General features: G+C 39.4%; 1 protein-coding gene across 13 annotated transcripts in view; it reads left to right on the top strand.

Moving 5' to 3' along the window:
• PLCB4 (phospholipase C beta 4) overlaps window positions 1-17879 on the top strand; it is a 411667-nt gene that overhangs the window by 132794 nt on the left and 260994 nt on the right. For 10 of the 13 annotated variants that reach the window (XM_063720670.1, XM_054541571.2, XM_063720669.1 and 7 more), the window contains one exon: window positions 14268-14330. In XM_063720670.1, coding sequence (XP_063576740.1) covers window positions 14268-14330 — 63 coding nt within the window. Of the gene's footprint in view, window positions 1-10069; window positions 10197-14267; window positions 14331-17879 lie in introns of those variants that run through there. The other 3 variants (XM_054541581.2, XM_063720671.1, XM_054541573.2) reach the window with 2 other exon arrangements.

Genomic DNA, 17879 nt, shown 5'->3' on the forward strand with positions numbered 1-17879 from the left:
TGACAAATATAAATACTAATCTAAACATAATTTATAACTAGAGGACTTTAGGCATTTGGGGGTTCTTGTAAGCTGTACTTACTCTTCTATTCTCACTTACTGGCTAGTAGATACATTTTATGTTTGTTGAGAATGTGACTAATGTAAAGGTCCTTGAGGTCATGAATCTCTTGTAAAAGCAGCCTGTTTCCAGTTTTCTAAACTATTTTGGATCCTCTGTTTTAGGTATATCACCCTGCTTCTATACAGCTGTCTTAATAGTGCTATAAACCTAGATTGAACAGGAAACCAGCTTCCTACCAGCAGATTAGAAGTGACTTACAATAAACTAAAATGAGATATTTTTCTCTCTGGCATTATTCTAGAGCAACAGCTCTTGAGTTTCCTATGCTACTATTCTTAGTTTAATTTGCACAGATCATTTTCTCTATATGCATAGTTATGTCAGTGCAGAAATAAAGGAGTGGGAGAGGACTGTAATTGAATACTCACTCCAGGTTTCAGGAATGTGATAGGCACTTTTCGTGTATTATTCCATTTAACTTCACAACAATGAGTTAGGTAGATAATTTTGCTGCTTTACAAACAAGGAAACTAGGTCCAGGAGAGGTTAATTGACTTTTATTCTCGAAGATAGGTCTCTCTCACTCCCAAAACCGCTCTCTCTATGTTCCGAAGGCTCCATTTGGGAATAGGGTTTTTTGTTTGTTTGTTTTTTGCTTTTTTTTTTCTATCTCTTTGTCACTTGCAATGGGGGATGGAGATTGCACTGGTCTTTTGAGATTGAGACCTGGAGCTTCTTCTTAGACCTGGTCTGAGAACCAGGTCTGTTCCCTGTTTTACTTTTCAGTCCCAAGAGATTTGGCCTAATTTTACGTATTTCTTAAAATCTGCCATTACACACGTTTGATCACTTGGTTCGTTCTCCCCCATGACTGCCTTTAGAGGAAAATTGACTCTCACAGTTGCGGGGCTGTGAACAGGAAACCCATAAGGCTTTCTTATTTTAATAATTCTACTTCTAATCACCACAGGGAAATAGGAAAGCAAAGAGAAGAAAAAAAAAACAAATTAAAAAGATTCAAAATAGTTAAAATCTTAGTCGTTGAGTCATTGAGTCCAGTTTACATAGTTTCTGAAACTTAGTTGTTATTTCTTAAAAGATACTAAAAGTCTTTTTTTTCATAGAGATTACTTTTATTTGTCATTGGAACTGTAGTTCAAAGCAGATTCAAGTTGGTACCACTTGTGAAATTTTCCAGTCACTATCCAAGCTCTAAGATTTTTTTTTTTTGTGGCGGGGACCGAGTCTTGCTCTGTTGCCCAGGCTGGAGTGCAGTGACACAATCTCGGCTCACTGCAAATTTCTGCCTCCTGGGTTCAAGTGATTCTCCTGTCTCAGCCTCTTGAGTAGCTGGGATTACATGCATGCAGCACCATGCCTGGCTATTTTTTTTTTGTATTTTTAGTAGAGACGGGGTTTTGCCATGTTGGTCAGGCTGGTCTTGAACTCCTGACCTCAGGTGATCTGCATGCTTCAGCCTCCCAAAGTACTGGGATTACAGGCATGAGCCACCATGCCCGGCTGCTCTAAGACTTTCATTATGAACCAGTGACATAAGAAATGTCTAAGAAGTAAAGCTATATGTCATGTTAAAGAGACTGCCACTGGATGGGACTGGGGAATGTATATTAGGCTTAAAGAACTTTTGCCGCCCCATCATGAAAGCCACAGCCATGTGTGATCATTGAACATTTGAAATGCGGGTAATTTGAATTGAGATGTGTTGTAGCAAACTATACGATGGATTCCAAAGACTTAGAATGAAAAAAAAAAAAAGAATTTAAAATATCTCAATAATTTTTATATTGATTACCTGTACATTGATTATATTTTAAAATTCGATGTATACTGAGTTAAATAAAATACAGACAGTCCTTGACTTATAATGGTTCTACTTATAATTTTTTCTCTTAACAATGGTGCAAAAATGGTAATACATCCTTTAGAAATCATACTTCAAATTTTTATATTTTTGCAGGCTAGCATATATAATGAGATTCTTTTGCAATGCTGGGCAGTGGCAGTGAGCCACGGCTCCAAGTCAGCTGTGTGACTGCGAGGGTAAACAACCATGAGATATTCAGCGCTTAACTATAAAATAGGCTTTGTGTTAGATGATTTTGCTCCACTGTAGGCTAATGTAAGCATTCAGAGCACATTTAAGGTAGGCTGGGCTAAGCTATGGTGTTTGGCACGTTAGGTATTTAAATGTATTTTTGACTTACCATATTTTCAACTTTGGATGGGTTTTTCAGGATGTAACCTTATTCTAAATCTAGAGCATCTGTATATTATTAAAATTAAATTCACCTTTTTAACTTTTAATTTTGAGGTAATTACAGAGTCATATGCAATTGTAAAATATAATACAGAGAAATCTCATATATCCTTTACCCAGTTTTCCCCACTGGTAGTATTTTACAAAACAACAGTACAATGGCAGAACCATGCAATTGACGTTGATGTAATCCACTGACCTTATTAAGATTTTACCAGGTTTACATGCACTCATTTGTGTGTTTGTGTGTGTTTTTAGTTCTATGCAATTTAATCACCTTTGTAAATTCATTATGACACGGCCACAGTCAGAAATGGAATTCCATCCCAAGGATCTCTGTGCCACAGCCATCTCCCTTTCTTCTGTCCTCTCTAACCCCTGGGAATCATTAATCTGTTCTTTACCTATATAATTTTGTCATTTCAAGAGTGTTACAGAAATGGAATCATGTAGTATGTAACTTTTGAAATGAGGTTTTGTCACTCAGCAAAATTCCCTTGAGATGTACTCAAGTTCTGTTATCAATAGTTATTTCATTTCTATTGTTGGGTAGTATTTTGTGTTTCTTTTAACGTTTGTAATGATGCCACTAGAAAGTTGAAAATTACATATGTAATTTGCATTTCTGGCTTTCATTGTTTCTCTTGGACAGCATTGGTTTAAGGGAATGTTTGTTAGAAGTAATTAAAAAGCATAATTCTGTTAAGATTTTCATGGAACTTTAGGTATTCCTGTGTTAAATGGTGTATTTTGTTCTGCTAACTTTAAATCAGTTTATTTGGAAATGAGCAAGGGAGCAGTGGCTTTAAAAAAATCATTTCAAGAGAGTAAAATTATCTGTGTGCCTCCCACATCCCTCCTCCTGCCTTTTTTTTTCTTTCTTTTATTTATTTATTTTTTTTGGTCAGTTTTTCAGTAAGAAACCCTTTGTATTTCTATCCACAAAAGAAACTTTTCATCAGGTTAGACAGCAGAGAGGCATCTTGCAACCACTCCCATGGCATTCAGCACACTGGTTTGAAACTAATTAAATGGCTCATATTTATCTGATATTTTCCCCCTTGGGAGCTCCAGAAACTTTTTTCTTTTTCAACTGAAGCTTCAAAACGAAACCAGCTCAGTTAGCTTATGATGGAGGGAAGAAACAGGACACAGGCACACTTCAGAGCAGATTAGAACTGAGGTAAAGGAGAATACCATTTTCAATTAAAATTGCCTGGGGAAATTAGGTAGGCAGAGAATAATTACTTGGGTTGGCACACATCCAAGTTTCTGAAACTAAGACCCTGCTTGGATGTTCTGAGGGATCATTGACAACCACAAGTAGCCAAGGACCTTGAAGTTTATGTCTCATCTCAAATGTATTCAAGAGTTCTGGGTACAATGGATGGCTATTTTAAGTCAAATTATATAGCATGAGATGTTCTAACAAAGCCCTATAAAAACCAATACCCTTGGGAGGCTGAAGTGGGTGGATCACAAGGTCAGGAGTTCGAGACCAGCCTAGCCAATATGGTGAAACCCCACCTCTACTAAAAATACAAAAATTACCTGGCATGGTGGCGAGTGCCTGTAGTCCCAGCTACTCGGGAGGCTGAGGCAGGAGAATCGCTTGAACCCGGGAGGTGGAGGTTGCAGTGAGCCAAGATCGTGCCACTGCACTCCAGCCTGGTAGACAAAGCGAGACTCTGTCTTTAAAAAAAAAAAAAAAAAAAAAAAAACCCCAAAAACCAATGCCCAAAACAAACGATACCACAAAGCATCAGATTAAAGGAGGTTTCTGTGACAAAATAAATATACATTTCTGTGATCTCAGCCATGTGACCAACAGGACACTGGGGCTGAGATTGAACTGTAGGAGAACATGAAGAGGACTGACTAAAGTATAGTTTTAGTCTCTTACCTCCTTAGGCAAGGGGCTCTAGTACATTAACAGTCCTTGGTTAGCATCTTACAAGTACCAAGAAACATCACTGAGTAAATGTCCTAACACAAGGACTTGTCCAACCTGTCGTGCAAATGAGTCATTGAAAGCAAATCTGCCTTGAATGCAAATGTCAAGATTTAGTATTGTACTCCCCACCCCAGCTCTACCTCCAGTGACCTATTACTATTATACGACTGCTAAGCATGGTTTCTCAGGGTCTGTGCTGCCTGTGGCTGGTGGCACATGGTGCCGTGCTGCCATTGCTATGCGGGGATAGAATCGATGGAAAAGGTTTCAGGTTATTGAACTATAGATTTTTTCTTTCTCATTACCTAGAGGAGGGCCCACCATTTGCTCCACAATAGGAAAGGGATCCAGTCATGTTTCTTACTTGCTTCTAGTGTTAGCTTTTGCTGTGTTTTCATTGTTTCATAATCTCTCTATTTCAAAATGGTGCATAGTGGAAGAGGGTTTAGAAGGAAGAAAAGAGAGAAAAAGGAAGCAATTATATTTTTTCTCTTTCCTCTTTCAAAATAAAACACAGGGGTAGAGGAATACTTGTATTATTTTCTTTTTTAAAGAGATTTTCATAGACTTGCTGAACAAGGCAGCTGCTGGTATATAGGGTATTTTAATGCAAATTACAGAAATGTACCCCCCTTTCCAGGGCTTCAGGCCTCACTCACCTCTTGGTCATGGACATGAGCCGTATCTGTCTGAGTGCAATGCATGTGTGCTTGGCCACCATCTTGTGCTGTATAATAGATGCAGAAATAGCCCCTATTTTATACTGTGGAAGCACAGATGGATGCACAGACAGTTGCCTTAAGAGGAAGGGTCCCAGGGCCAGTGCATCAGGGGTGAATTCATGCTCCTTTGCTTACGTGTCATATGACTCTGGATAAGTGAGATGACTACTCTGTGCCTCAGTCTGCTCATCTATAAACCATTTCTATCTCATAGAATTTGATGAGATATAATGAGTTAATATACATAAAACACTGAGAGTGGTACCTGGACATAGTAATTTCTCATTGATTGGTAATTATTGCTATTTGGTTTTGACAGTTTTGCTGTCTAACCAAACATGTTTCTGAAGGGAGATTTCTTAAGGATTCTCATTTTTCGAAGTCTTATCTAATAAGCCACATACTAGTGGATATGTTAAGCAGGATTTTAATTATATTTAAACTTTTACTTTTTTTTTTTTCTTTTTTCCTGAGACAGGGTCTTGCTCTGTTGCCTAGGCTGGAGTGCAGTGGTACGATCACAGCTCACTGCAGCCTTGACTTCCCCAGTTCAAGTAATCTTCCCACCTCAGCTTCCTAAGTAGCTGGGACTACAGGCATGTGCCACCATTTCTGGCTAATTTTCTGTATTTTGTGTAGAGATGGAGTCTCACTATGTTGACCAGGCTGATCTCAAACTCCTGGGCCTAAGCAGTCCTCCCATCTTGGCATTCCAAAGTGTGGAGATTACAGGCGTGAGCCACCACACTTGACCTGCTTTTACTTTAAATATTAGTGTGGTTATGTATATGCTGCCTCTGTGTAACTTCCCAATAATCAAGTCATTTGAATGAAAGAGCAGTTTAAATTGGTTAACATCATGTACAAAATATAACCTAATTTAATTAAAACATTTTGGCCCATCTTATTAATTGGATACCCTGTCCTAACAAAGCAAAACAAAGGAAACCCAAATTTTTGGTCCTTCTAGCTACTGAGTGTGTGTTTGCTCCTTCTTTTAAAGAATGCCACTTTTCTAGACATCTAGTTTCATAAGGTTTAGTTTAACGTAAAGAAGAGAAACATCTCTTATAGATTTAGAACTTGGTAGAGTACAGATATTCTTTGCGTTAGATATGGAAGTCCAAGAACATTTGGGAGAATTGTTAAAAATGTACTGACTGGTTTTATTTAGCCTCTTTGCTAGTCAGTTAGCTTTTCTTGTGACATAGCTGCAGAGTCAAGCCTGAGTTACATAGATGACAAATGCATGCTAAGTTAGGTGTAACAGGCAGAATTCTAAGGTGGCCCCCCAAGACTACTGCCCCTTGGTTTACAACTCCTGTATGATCCCCAGGACTGCGACTATGATGGGATGTCACTCCTGTGATTAGGTTATGTTACATGGCACAGTTTACTTTAATAATAAAAGTTTGTCCTCGGTGGACCCTAAAAGGGGTTGGAGAGACCGATTCAGAGAGAAAGATTCCATCAGGGGAGATTCTTCATGACTGGCTTTGAAGATGGTGGGGGCCATGTGACAAGGAGTGTTGATGGCCTCTAGGAGCTGAGAGTGGCCCCCAGCTGACAGCCTGAGTGAACTTGTAAGCACATTATTTCTCTGAGCCTCCAGAAAGGATGAAGCCTAGCCAACACCTTGATTTTAGCCTTGTAAGATGGTGAGTAGAAAACCCAGAAACTCCTGGCTAACATGGTGAAACCCCGTCTCTACTAAAAAATACAAAATATTAGCCGGGTGTGGTTGCGGGCGCCTGTAGTCCCAGTTACTCGGGAGGCTGAGGCAGGAGAATGGCGTGAACCCGGGAGGTGAAGCTTGCAGTGAGTCGAGATCGAGCCACTGAACTCCATCCTGGGTGACAGAGCAAGACTCCGTCTCAAAAAAAAAAAAAAAAAAAGAAAACCCAGAAACCATGTCTGGACTCCTGACCTACAGAGCTATGAGCTAATGAATGTGTGTTGCTTAAAGTCACTACGGTTTGTGGCAATTTGTTATGCAGCTGTAGAAAACTAATACATGAAGGAAACCAGGCAAAAGAATGTAGGTTAGCAATTGCAAAGCCATTACCATTATTTAGAGAAAAATAACACCCATAAAAAACTTGTAATGAACTCCTCTAAAGAGCCCTGTTTTGCATTGGAGAGCGAGTTGGCCACAGTAAATGACAGATAGAGGTAAGTTTTCTGGGCAGAGTTTAGATGCTCTCTCGGGAGGGGCAAGTGAATGGCTAAAGTAGCTCTTTTTCTTGGTGTTTACTGCATGATGGCAAAGAAAAAATACAGAATAGGAAGTTGGAATCCCTTCCCTTCCATGCTTATACATGTTGTAGATGAGGGCTTTCATTTAGGGATCACTCACTTGGGTCGGTGAGAGGAGAACATAGGTGATGGAGTTGGCTGGGTGGAAATGCTCTGGAGGGTGGGGGCTGTGGGGATCTGAAAACCCAAGCTTTCTCTGAGGGGACAGATGCCTCTCAGCTGTGGCTGAGTTGTCTGCAGCATTCTGTTGCCAAATCATCCAAATTTCTAAGAGAAGCTAGGAGTCTGTATATTTATGTGTAGTCTCTCATTTTTTAATGTTAATAACCAGCTCGAACTTTAAAAGATCACCATGGATTCATATAAACATATATGTGGCCAGATCAGGTCCATGGGCAGCCTCTCTGTGAATGCAGCCTAGAGAATTAGTATATGGGGGCAGTTTCAGAGACTGAGAGAATTGGAGGGGGTGAGTGCCATGAGTTCTAGAAGTTTTGTCTGTTTTTTTCACTGCCATATACTCAAACTGAGAACAGCATCTGGCACACAATAGGTGCTCGATAAATATTGTAGCACGGACTTGAGGAAACATAAACATATTAATACCTTACATGGATATAGAAAATATGATTGCATTGGTGAAACTTGTTTCTAAGATTTGATTACTTTTAATGTCTAGGCATGGTATAATTTGGGCTAACACAGTGTCCTTTTGGCCCACCCACTTTCTTTTTTTAACCTGCGATTCATTCGAGGGCTTTTATGGAAGTCATTAGCTGCTACACAACAAAGCAGGCATTGATCCCTTCTGTGTTGCTTGGGTGCCTTGCTCCTCTCATCTCGTCTCACTCTGACCCTGACTTCTAAGATGAGTCCTAACACCACCTGCATTTTACAGATAGGAGCTGGTTTCAGAGAGGTGAAGACAGTTGCTTGAAACTGCATAGCTGGTAAATGATGTGCTCAGCTCTTCTGACTGCCAGGTCTTTGCCCTTCATCTCTGTGCTTGATACTCAGCATGCATTGGAACCAGTCGTGTCAGCATCACCTGAGAGCTTGAGCTTCACACATGCTGAATCTCAGGCCCTGCCTCAGACCTACAGTCAAACAGAATGTGCATTTTAACCAGATATGCTGGTGATTTGTATGTTAAAGTTTGAGAAGCATTGTCCTACCCCACTAGGTTCTAAACTTGGGTTATTCCTGAATCACTTTTATGGATTTGGCCAAATCTGAGTTTTACCTGAACTTATGACTCATCTTTTCCACTTAAATGTATTTGCTTAAAAAGAAAATACAACCATGATAAATAATGATGGTAATGTGGTAACATTACTATTATAAGTAGCTGTAAATAATTATAGTTATGTACCCAATAGAAGTTATGTACCCATTCAATAGAAGAATGATTCCATTTTCTATAAATAGAAGGTAAGTGCTAATGCCCACGCACTCTACATTACCTCTCCATGTACCATTGTAAAATATCTGTATTTTAAGATGGTACATGGAAACTGTACCATTAATAATAAAGTGTAATAAACCGTAAAATATCTCTTCATGGACCATTAGTGGGAGTGTGTTCCACTTTGGGAAATAATGCTGTGGTCGATTGTAAAAACATCCACAAGGTCTTCCCCACTGTACATTCATGCCTTTGCAATGTGCAGTGCCCCATCAAGAGGTGGGACCATTTCTCTATCTTTTGAGTGTGGGCTTGACCATGTGACTAGTTTTGCCAAATGATATATTAGCCAGTGCAATACAATAGAGGCTTGGAATGTGCTTGTGCTTTGGGGCCTGCCTTCTTGCTTCTCTTGCAAACTAGAGAACACCAAAATAAGTGGTTATTGATTTAAGCTACAAAAGTTTGAAGTCTGGTATACTGCACAATCTCACTGACACAACTGCTTTCCAACATTCTGTTTGCTTGCAAAACAATCATTTCCGTGTTCAGTATTAAGTCAGGGTAAAATGATCTGTTTTTGTTCAACCTTGCCCAATTACTCTTCACTTTAAAACAAAATCTAAATATTGAATATCTTGGGGGAGGACATCACATGCTAGTCTTTTTGTGTTCAGTACATATATAGATTCACTAAAACAGGAATGGCAATGTCACCTTTAAATATTTGTAGGTGTCTTCCTCCTCTGAGAAATAAAAGCTTCACCCTTGGCTACAGTTCCCCATTGCTTTGAAATAAGACTATGTAAAACACTGTGGCATGATTAGTGGTGGTTTACAGTAAATTATTGGTGTTTTCTTATGGCTTGAAGGCAGTTCCATATGTATGCTTTTCTTCTGTCAGGGTAAAATAAAATTGGATGTTTTCCATCACAAGGAATCCCCTGAAGAATCACAATAAGACTTTTTAATATATATAAATTTTATCACTTACTGTGTTTTCTTAAAGAATGTGAGTGTTTTCTCATTTTTGGAAAAAGTTGACTGGCAAACTCACTGAATTATAGCCTTTTTTAAAAAGACTGCTTTCATGAAGTATAATTTACATACCATAGAATGCACTCACTTAAAATGTACAATTCAATGGTTTTAGTATTAATATATTCGCGGCACTGTGCAACTGTCAACACAATCTAACCTTTGAGTTTTCATTACACCAAAAAGAAATCCCATCCTGCTCCTCTGGTCATAGAGAGCCACTAGTCAGCTTTCTGTTTCTGTGGATTTGCCTGTAGTGGACATTTCATATACATGGGAACATACCATATGTGGTCTTTGTGCTTGGCTTCTCTCCGTTAGCATAATTTTTTTTTTTTTTTTTTTTTTTTAGACAAAGTCTCACTCTATCACCCAGGCTGGAGGGCAGTGGTGCAGTGCAATCTCGGCTCACTACAAACTCTATCTCCCAGGTTCAAGCAGTTCTCTTGCCTCAGCCTCCCAAGTAGCTGGGATCACAGGTGTGTGCCACCACACCCAGTAATTTTTGTATTTTTAGTAGAGACAGGATTTCACTATGTTGGCTAGGCTGGTCTCGAACTCCTGACCTTAGGTGATCCGCCCACCTTGGCCTCCCAAAGTGCTGGGATTACAGGCGTGAGCCAACATGCCCAGCCAGCGTAGTGTTTCTTCGAAGTTAACTCACATAGTCATGTGTATCTGTGTTGCATTTTTGAATTGCTGGATAACATTCTATTATGTGAACATACTACACGTTTTGTTAATATGTTTATCAGTTGATGGACATTGGGATTGTTTACAATTGGGCTATTATGAATAATGCTGCTATGAAATTTTACATGTAATTTTTATATGGATATATGTTTTCATTTTTTCTTGGGTTCATATCTAGGAGTGGAATTACTGGGTAATACAGTTACTTCATTTTTAACCATTTGAGCAACTGCTAGACTGTTTTCCAAAGCAGCTGCATCATTTTACATTTCCACCAGTAGTGTATGAAGTTTCCAATTTCTCTAAATTCTTGTCAACACTTGTTATGTCTTTTGATTATAGCTTTTCTAGTGGCTATAAAGCAGTGTCTCATTGTGGCTTTGATTTATATTTCCCTAATGGTTAAGTATCTTTTCATGGTTGTATATCTTTTTTTGGGAAATGTCTATTCAGGTCATTTGCCCATTTTTAAATTGGGTTATTTGTCTTTTTCCTGTCCAGTTCTAAGAGTTCTTACATCCTGGATAAAAGTTCTTTATCAGATTTCCTGTTCTGTGGGTTCTCTTTTCACTTTTTTGACGGTGTACTTTGAAGCACAAAAGTTTTTAAAGAGGGTCGACGTATCTTCTTTTTTCTTTTGTTCTTCATGCTTTTGGTGTCATACCTAAGAAACCATTGTTCTGGTCACAAGGATGGTGCCACCCAAGATCACAAAGATTTACTCCTGTTATATTTACTTTTAAGAATTTTATAGTTTTACTTCTGTGATTCACTTGGAGCTAATTTTTGTCCATATTGTGAGGTAGGAGCCTATCTTCATTCTTTTGCATGTGAGTATTCAGTTGTCCTGGCACCGTGTGTTGAATAGACTGTCTTTCCCCATTGAATGGTCTTGATACCTTTGTTGAATGAAACAGCTTTTGTTTGCATTAACACTGATACAACTCTGGGGTTTGCAATTTTGTTTACCTATTATGGGAAAATATCTTTCTTCTTTGAAAGACCAAAACATGTGGGAAGACATACATAAACACCCCAGACACACACACACACACACACACACACACACACAGCCTCTGTCTCTCACACACACACTCATGCACACAGTCCCTTCTTTACCAAAGCCCCATGTAATCCCTTCATGACCCAGAATAATAGTATTTGAAAGGAAAAGTTGGTATGCTGGAGTCTTCATTCACATATTACTACAACTTCAAGTTAGTTGCAGTAGTTTGGCTATGATATGCCAGTAGCTAAATAGTTCATGACAAATTGCTTACACTGCTTAACTTCTTTGTAGTTAAGTATTTCAACACTGGCTTCCCCAAATGTTGCAATAGCCTATATATGCCCAGAATTAGAAAGGTTTATGGAACAACGAGGCAGTTTATGTTAGATGGTTGCTAGGGAATTAAAGAAGAGAAGGGAAAACATGTGTCCAGTCTCTAAGTCTTTGATTACGAAATGACTTGGGCAGCAAGTGGTTTCTCAAAATGAGGAGCATGGTATGGCAGGATCATTAATCAATGAGCTTTTTGGGAACTTGGCCTGTTTCATAGCCTCAGGAGACATAAAAGAGTCATATAGTTTAACATTCCAGCTGTAGGTAGGCCACCTAATTATTCAGCATTCAACAAAGATTTATTGAGCATCTACTCTGTGCCAGGCATTATGGTAGGTATTGGGGAAATACCTCATGGTTTTCAATAACACATAATCCCTGTCTTCATGGGAGTCGTATCTTCATATTAATACATAATTACAAATATAAATGTAATATTGAAAATCTGATAAATGTCATGGAAGAAGTGGCACTGTAGGGGCTTAACATGGGTGAGGGTGCCTGGGTTTGAATGCCAGCTTTGTGGGGTTCTTGAATATTCAACTTCTTCATTCCCTTTTCTATAAAATGAGAGTAATCCCAGTACATACATTTTTGAGTTTTTATGTGGATTATAAATGATGATTCAATCCATGCTTAGAGCCAGCCTGCATCATAGTAAATAGTCACTAAATTAGTAAAGTCAGGGTAGATGATGCTGTGTATTCCCTAATTCTATATATTTGAAGTGGGATGTTGCTTTCTGTAGACACTTTGGAGTGAATTGGCTTTTTTTTTCCATTTTAATTATAAAAATAATTTGCTTCATGGTAAAATATTACATAATAGTTAAATGTTAGGTTAAAATCAAAGACCCTACCCTTTAAAAATCTCCTTTTAGTACTGGTCCCCTAGAGGGAACTAGAGGTAGCCACACTCAATGTTTCTTATTTTCCCTCCAGATGCGTTATTTGTGTATAACGATATATATGTCTGTGTATTTACATATAAATTAGTGAGGTTTGTCTTAATACAATGGAGTCATAGTATCCATATTACTACACTACTTCAGATTTTTTAAATTAATAAAATGACCTGAGAATTTGTTTCCATGTCAGTTCATATAGGTACAGATTTCCTCTCTTGTTTTTCATGGTGTAGTCTTCTATTATATGAATGTACCAACCTACCTGAGACCTCATTAAAGGACTGTGCTGTAGTCATCTCTATACATAGATCGTGACCTTCACAAATTTCAATTCAAACTTTATAGACACAGTTTTCCCAGGTGTCATCAGTTGCCTCTGCCTTCTTACCACATGGAAATGGGCTTCCCCTTCCTTTTGTGTACTTCTTCTTCTTTTTTTTTTTTTTTTTTTTTTGTGAGATGGAATCTCTGTCTGTCACCCATGCTGGAGTGCAGTGGCGCCATCTTGGCTCACTGCAAGCTCCGCCTCCCAGGTTCACGCCATTCTCCTGTCTCAGCCTCCCGAGTAGCTGGGACTACAGGCGCCTGCCACCATGCCCGGCGAATTTTTTGTATTTTTAGTAGAGACGGGGTTTCACCATGTTAGCCAGGATGGTCTTGATCTCCTGACCTCGTGATCCGCCCGCCTTGGCCTCCCAAAGTGCTGGGATTACAGGCGTGAGCCACCGCGCCCGGCCTGAGATGGAGTTTTACTCCGTTGCCCAGGCTGGAGTGCAGTGGCATGATCTTTGCTCACTGCAACCTCTGCCTCCTGGATTCAAGTGACTCTCTTGCCTCAGCCTCCTGAGTAGCTAGGATTACAGGCATGCACCACCACACTTGGCTGATTTTTGTGTTTTTTGTAGATATGGGGCTTCACCATGTTGGCCAGGCTGGTCTTGAACTCCACTCCCGAGGCAAGTGATCTGCTTGCCTTGGCCTCCCAAAGTGTTGGGATTATAGGCGTGAGCCACTGCACCCGGCCACTTTTGTGTACTTCTGACACCACCTGGAACTTTTCCTCCCACTCCACCTTGAAAAGATCCTGAAATCTAGATTTCAGCCAAATCAGAAATCCAATGTCAAATCCAGAATCAACATAAACAACTTAATAACAAAGACAATACAGAAACAGCCATAAAAAAATGACTCTCTTTGTAGATAGATGTAATTCTGTTATAAAAAGAGTTTTTTCCAATTACAGTTCATCTAAGGACATTATACTGCTAATCAGGAAAAGATAATTATATTTACTTTGAGAAGGTTTTAGATAGGCTTGTTGTTCTATTGCTGCTTAATTATTTTAATAGATTAAGAGGCTGAGTAGGATATTAGCAGCATTGTAGAGAGTGTATAAACGCTGTTGGCTGAGTGTAGTAGTAATAATTCTGATATGATGACTGTATGTCTGTGTCATTTGTTTGCAACTTACGCCACTAATTTTTTTTTGTTTTTCTGACGTTTTTAAATTTACATTAGATTCTGATTTTGAAGTGCAAAGGACTGTTTTTCTCCATGAAAACTCTAAAAGTCCTTTACATTGATTTGTCTTATCTGTGTCTATTTCAGAGGACAGTGCTGCTGTGAGTTTGACGAAGTGGACATCACCTGCAGTCGGTCCAGAGCTGCCCAGTGAGTACTTTACCGCCTGTGTGGAGAGTCTTTGGTTGTAGGTTTCTAGAACTTTCAGTCTGTAAGATGAATCCCTTCATTCTGGCTGATGCTGCTTCTGAAATGCCTCTAAAAACTGATTCACAGACATCTTCCTTGATGCGGCAGAGCATTAAGCAGGATCTCCCAGCACTTTCTAGGTTCAAGTTTATTAATTTCACTACTAACCTTGAGCACTTTACCCTTTGCTAGATTTTCTACTTGCTCTTTGCAATAGTGTTGCCTGCATTTAGTAAGCATCACGTGTTTTTGAAGTGATCATTGTCTACAATTCTTTCTGGGGAGAAATGTTTATGTGACTTGTTTTCAGTCCTGTGCAGATTTTGCTTAAGAAGATTCCCACTGATGTGAAAAATCACAACTGTGCACATTATCAGCAAAAATCCTCCATTTTGGGGGAACCACCAGGGGATGGTGTAAATAAATTCTTCCAGTGCTACCCTAATGGTTCATTTTATAAACCTTTAAAGAAACGCAAAAAAGGGGAACTGGAAATGTCTTTATATGGCCGATTTGTTTTATTTATAAACTGTAACTTGCCAATACTTGCATTCCAGAGCCAGAATCCTAGTAAATATGAGACATGTTCTTTTATAATCCCTTGATCAAATTGCTGTTTATTTATTTATTTTTGAGACGGAATTCTCGCTCTGTCACCCAGGCTGGAGTGCAGTGGCGTAATCTCAGCTCACTGCAACCTCTGCCTCTTGGGTTCAAGCGATTCTCCTGCCTCCACCACCTGAGAAGCATTACAGGTGCATGCCACCATGCCTGGCTAATTTTTGTATTTTTAGTAGAGACGGAGTTTCACCGTGTTGGTCAGGCTGATCTCAAACTCCTGACTTCGTGATCTGCCCGCCTCGGCCTTCCAAAGTGCTGGGATTACAGGTATGAACCACCGAACCTGGCTCAAATTGCTATTTTTTAATTGCTGTTACAAGTAAAGCATTTGGACTATGTATCATTTCTTACCTTCAGGAACAAGAGGTCATTTTATAGTAATAGCATGAACCAGCAACTTTATTGTTTCTCCTAATAGGTCCTCCTGGAGGATCTGTTCCTCTGGGCTGTTGGCATTTAATGGCAGAGTTTTTTCCTCCAGCGTGTTGCATATCATGTGAGATACTTCACTGTCTTCTGGCAGTGCCTGTGGCTGATTTTCTTCCGGCCTTTCCATAAGGGGAAGGAAGAATCGCACAACCTGACACTTCTCTAAGTGATCAGTGTTTAATGATGACAAGAGATATCCAGAAAGTAGATTTATTATTGAATGTTCCTATCTATTTTTAGTCAAGTGCACTATCTTTTACTACTCCCCAAGGATGACTCATAAACCATGTCTTAGTAGGCAAAGAAGAGTTGGGGAGTAGGAGGGAACTGAATAATTCTCTAGGGACTTTAAATCAGTGTGACACATCATCTGCTTTTCACTCCTTCATCACATTAATCTGACTATCCACTTTCTCTGTATAAGAGTTGTATTATCCTTAAATAGGTCATTTTTCATCAGCTGTATTTATAAATGGTTCTTATGAAGAATTATGTGCTTATTGAGTATAAACACTTGATTTAAGAGTCCAAAAAAAGAACCCCAACAGAGCTCAGAAGTTTTGTTAAATATTTTAAGTTCAAAGAAGAAATTCCTCTACATTAAGGAGTATAAATGCCATGCATTTAATTTTACAAAGGCTTGGCTGGGCGCGGTGGCTCACTCCTGCAATCCCAGCACTTTGGGAGGCCGAGGCAGGTGGATCACAAGGTCAGGAGACTGACACCATCCTGGCTAATACAGTGAAACCCTGTCTCTACTAAAAATACAAAAAATTAGCTGGGCATGGTGGTGGGCGCCTGTAGTCCCAGCTACTCAGGAAGCTGAGGCAGGAGAATGGCATGAACCCAGGAGGCGGAGCTTGCAGTGAGCTGAGATGGCACCACTGCACTCCAGCCTGGGCGACAGAGGGAGACTCCGTCTCAAAAAAAAAAAATAATAATTTTTACAAAGGCTTTGGATGGCTCCAGATCCTGGGGCTGAAACACAGTACATGGGCAGTGTACTCTCGTTCTCACCCAATAGGACCTGATTAGACTTGGGCCCCAGATGTCACCTGGTGGTTGGTTGCTTATGTTAGGCTTGCCTTCCTTCCAGAGAATCCTTCCATATGTCCCTCCATCCTCTCCTAAAAATAAAACCATTTGGCCTCTACTCTAGCGTCATTCACTTGCTACATATCTTGAATTGTGAGTTGTTTTTTAAAACACTGAACTAAAATCTGATTCTTCTATAATATCTTCCCATACTCAAAATTGGAAACATCTAAACTCTGGAACCTGAGCATTTCTGGCTTTGTCTTGAAATGCCTGCTTTACTTCCCCACACTTCCAATGGTGAGCAGCTCTGACTCTATGTTAGTTCTAAATGTATTTTTTTAGGCCTATTTATATGCAGAGTAGGCATTCAGAATATGTTCTTATCTCTATAAAGGCAAAAGGTATATTTTGGATCTTGCTTATATGTCACGCTCAATTTAGCTTTTTTTTCTTTAAAAAAATAAAAAACACTGTTGGTCAATAAACTCCTAAAATAGAAAATATTTATTTAGAGAACAAAATGACTGTTTTTGGATGAATTATCCTCACCCTTGCGTTAAGTGACCTTTACATTGGGAGCTTTAGATTGGCTCTTGCTGAAGAGGAATGCCTTAGTTTAGTCCAATCAAAAACTGCTTTCAAGTTTCAGGAAAAGAAAGTAAACAACCCTTGATAACTTCTCTCCTGTGGCATTTTAGTTTGGAAGATACACTGTTCTTCTGAAAAACCTACCTAATGTTGGGGGTGCTTTCTTCCTTTTAAATTGTTTTAATTAAATATTCATTATAGACCGGGCACGGTGGCTCACGCCACCCAGCATTTTGGGAGGCCGAGGCATGTGGATCACCTGAAGTCAGGAGTTCGAGACCAGCCTGGCCAACATGGTCAAACCCCATCTCTACTAAAAATACAAAAAAAAGTTAGCTGGGCATGGTGGCACATGCCTGTAATCCCAACTATTCGAGAGGCTGAGACAGGAGAATCGCTTCAACCCAGGAGGCGGAGGTTTGCAGTGAGCCGAGACTGCGCCACTGTACCCCAGCCTGGGTGACAGACGAGACTCTGTCTCAAAAAATATTTATATTAATTATATACAGAATTTATAACATTAGTGTTAGGCATGCAGCTCACCAAACTTAATGTTGACTTTTCTTTCATTTTGCCTCTACTTTAGAGCCTTACTCATTGTCCTGTCTTCTCTTACACCTTGGAGACATAGATATGTTGTACCAGCTATTAGCATATTTTTTTGTTGATCTAAGATCTATGGCCTAAGGTTGCTGCAGTGCTCTATAGGAATGAGGATGCTTCTTATTACCCTGTAAATACTTTAGTTATTTCAAACTCTTGAGTGTTACAGAAGCTCTTATCCTTGGTACAACAATAGCAAGCACAAAAACCTGTGGTTTCTTTCACATTTTC

The sequence above is a fragment of the Pongo abelii genome, chromosome 21, assembly GCF_028885655.2.
Source record: "Pongo abelii isolate AG06213 chromosome 21, NHGRI_mPonAbe1-v2.0_pri, whole genome shotgun sequence".
NCBI lineage: Eukaryota > Metazoa > Chordata > Mammalia > Primates > Hominidae > Pongo > Pongo abelii.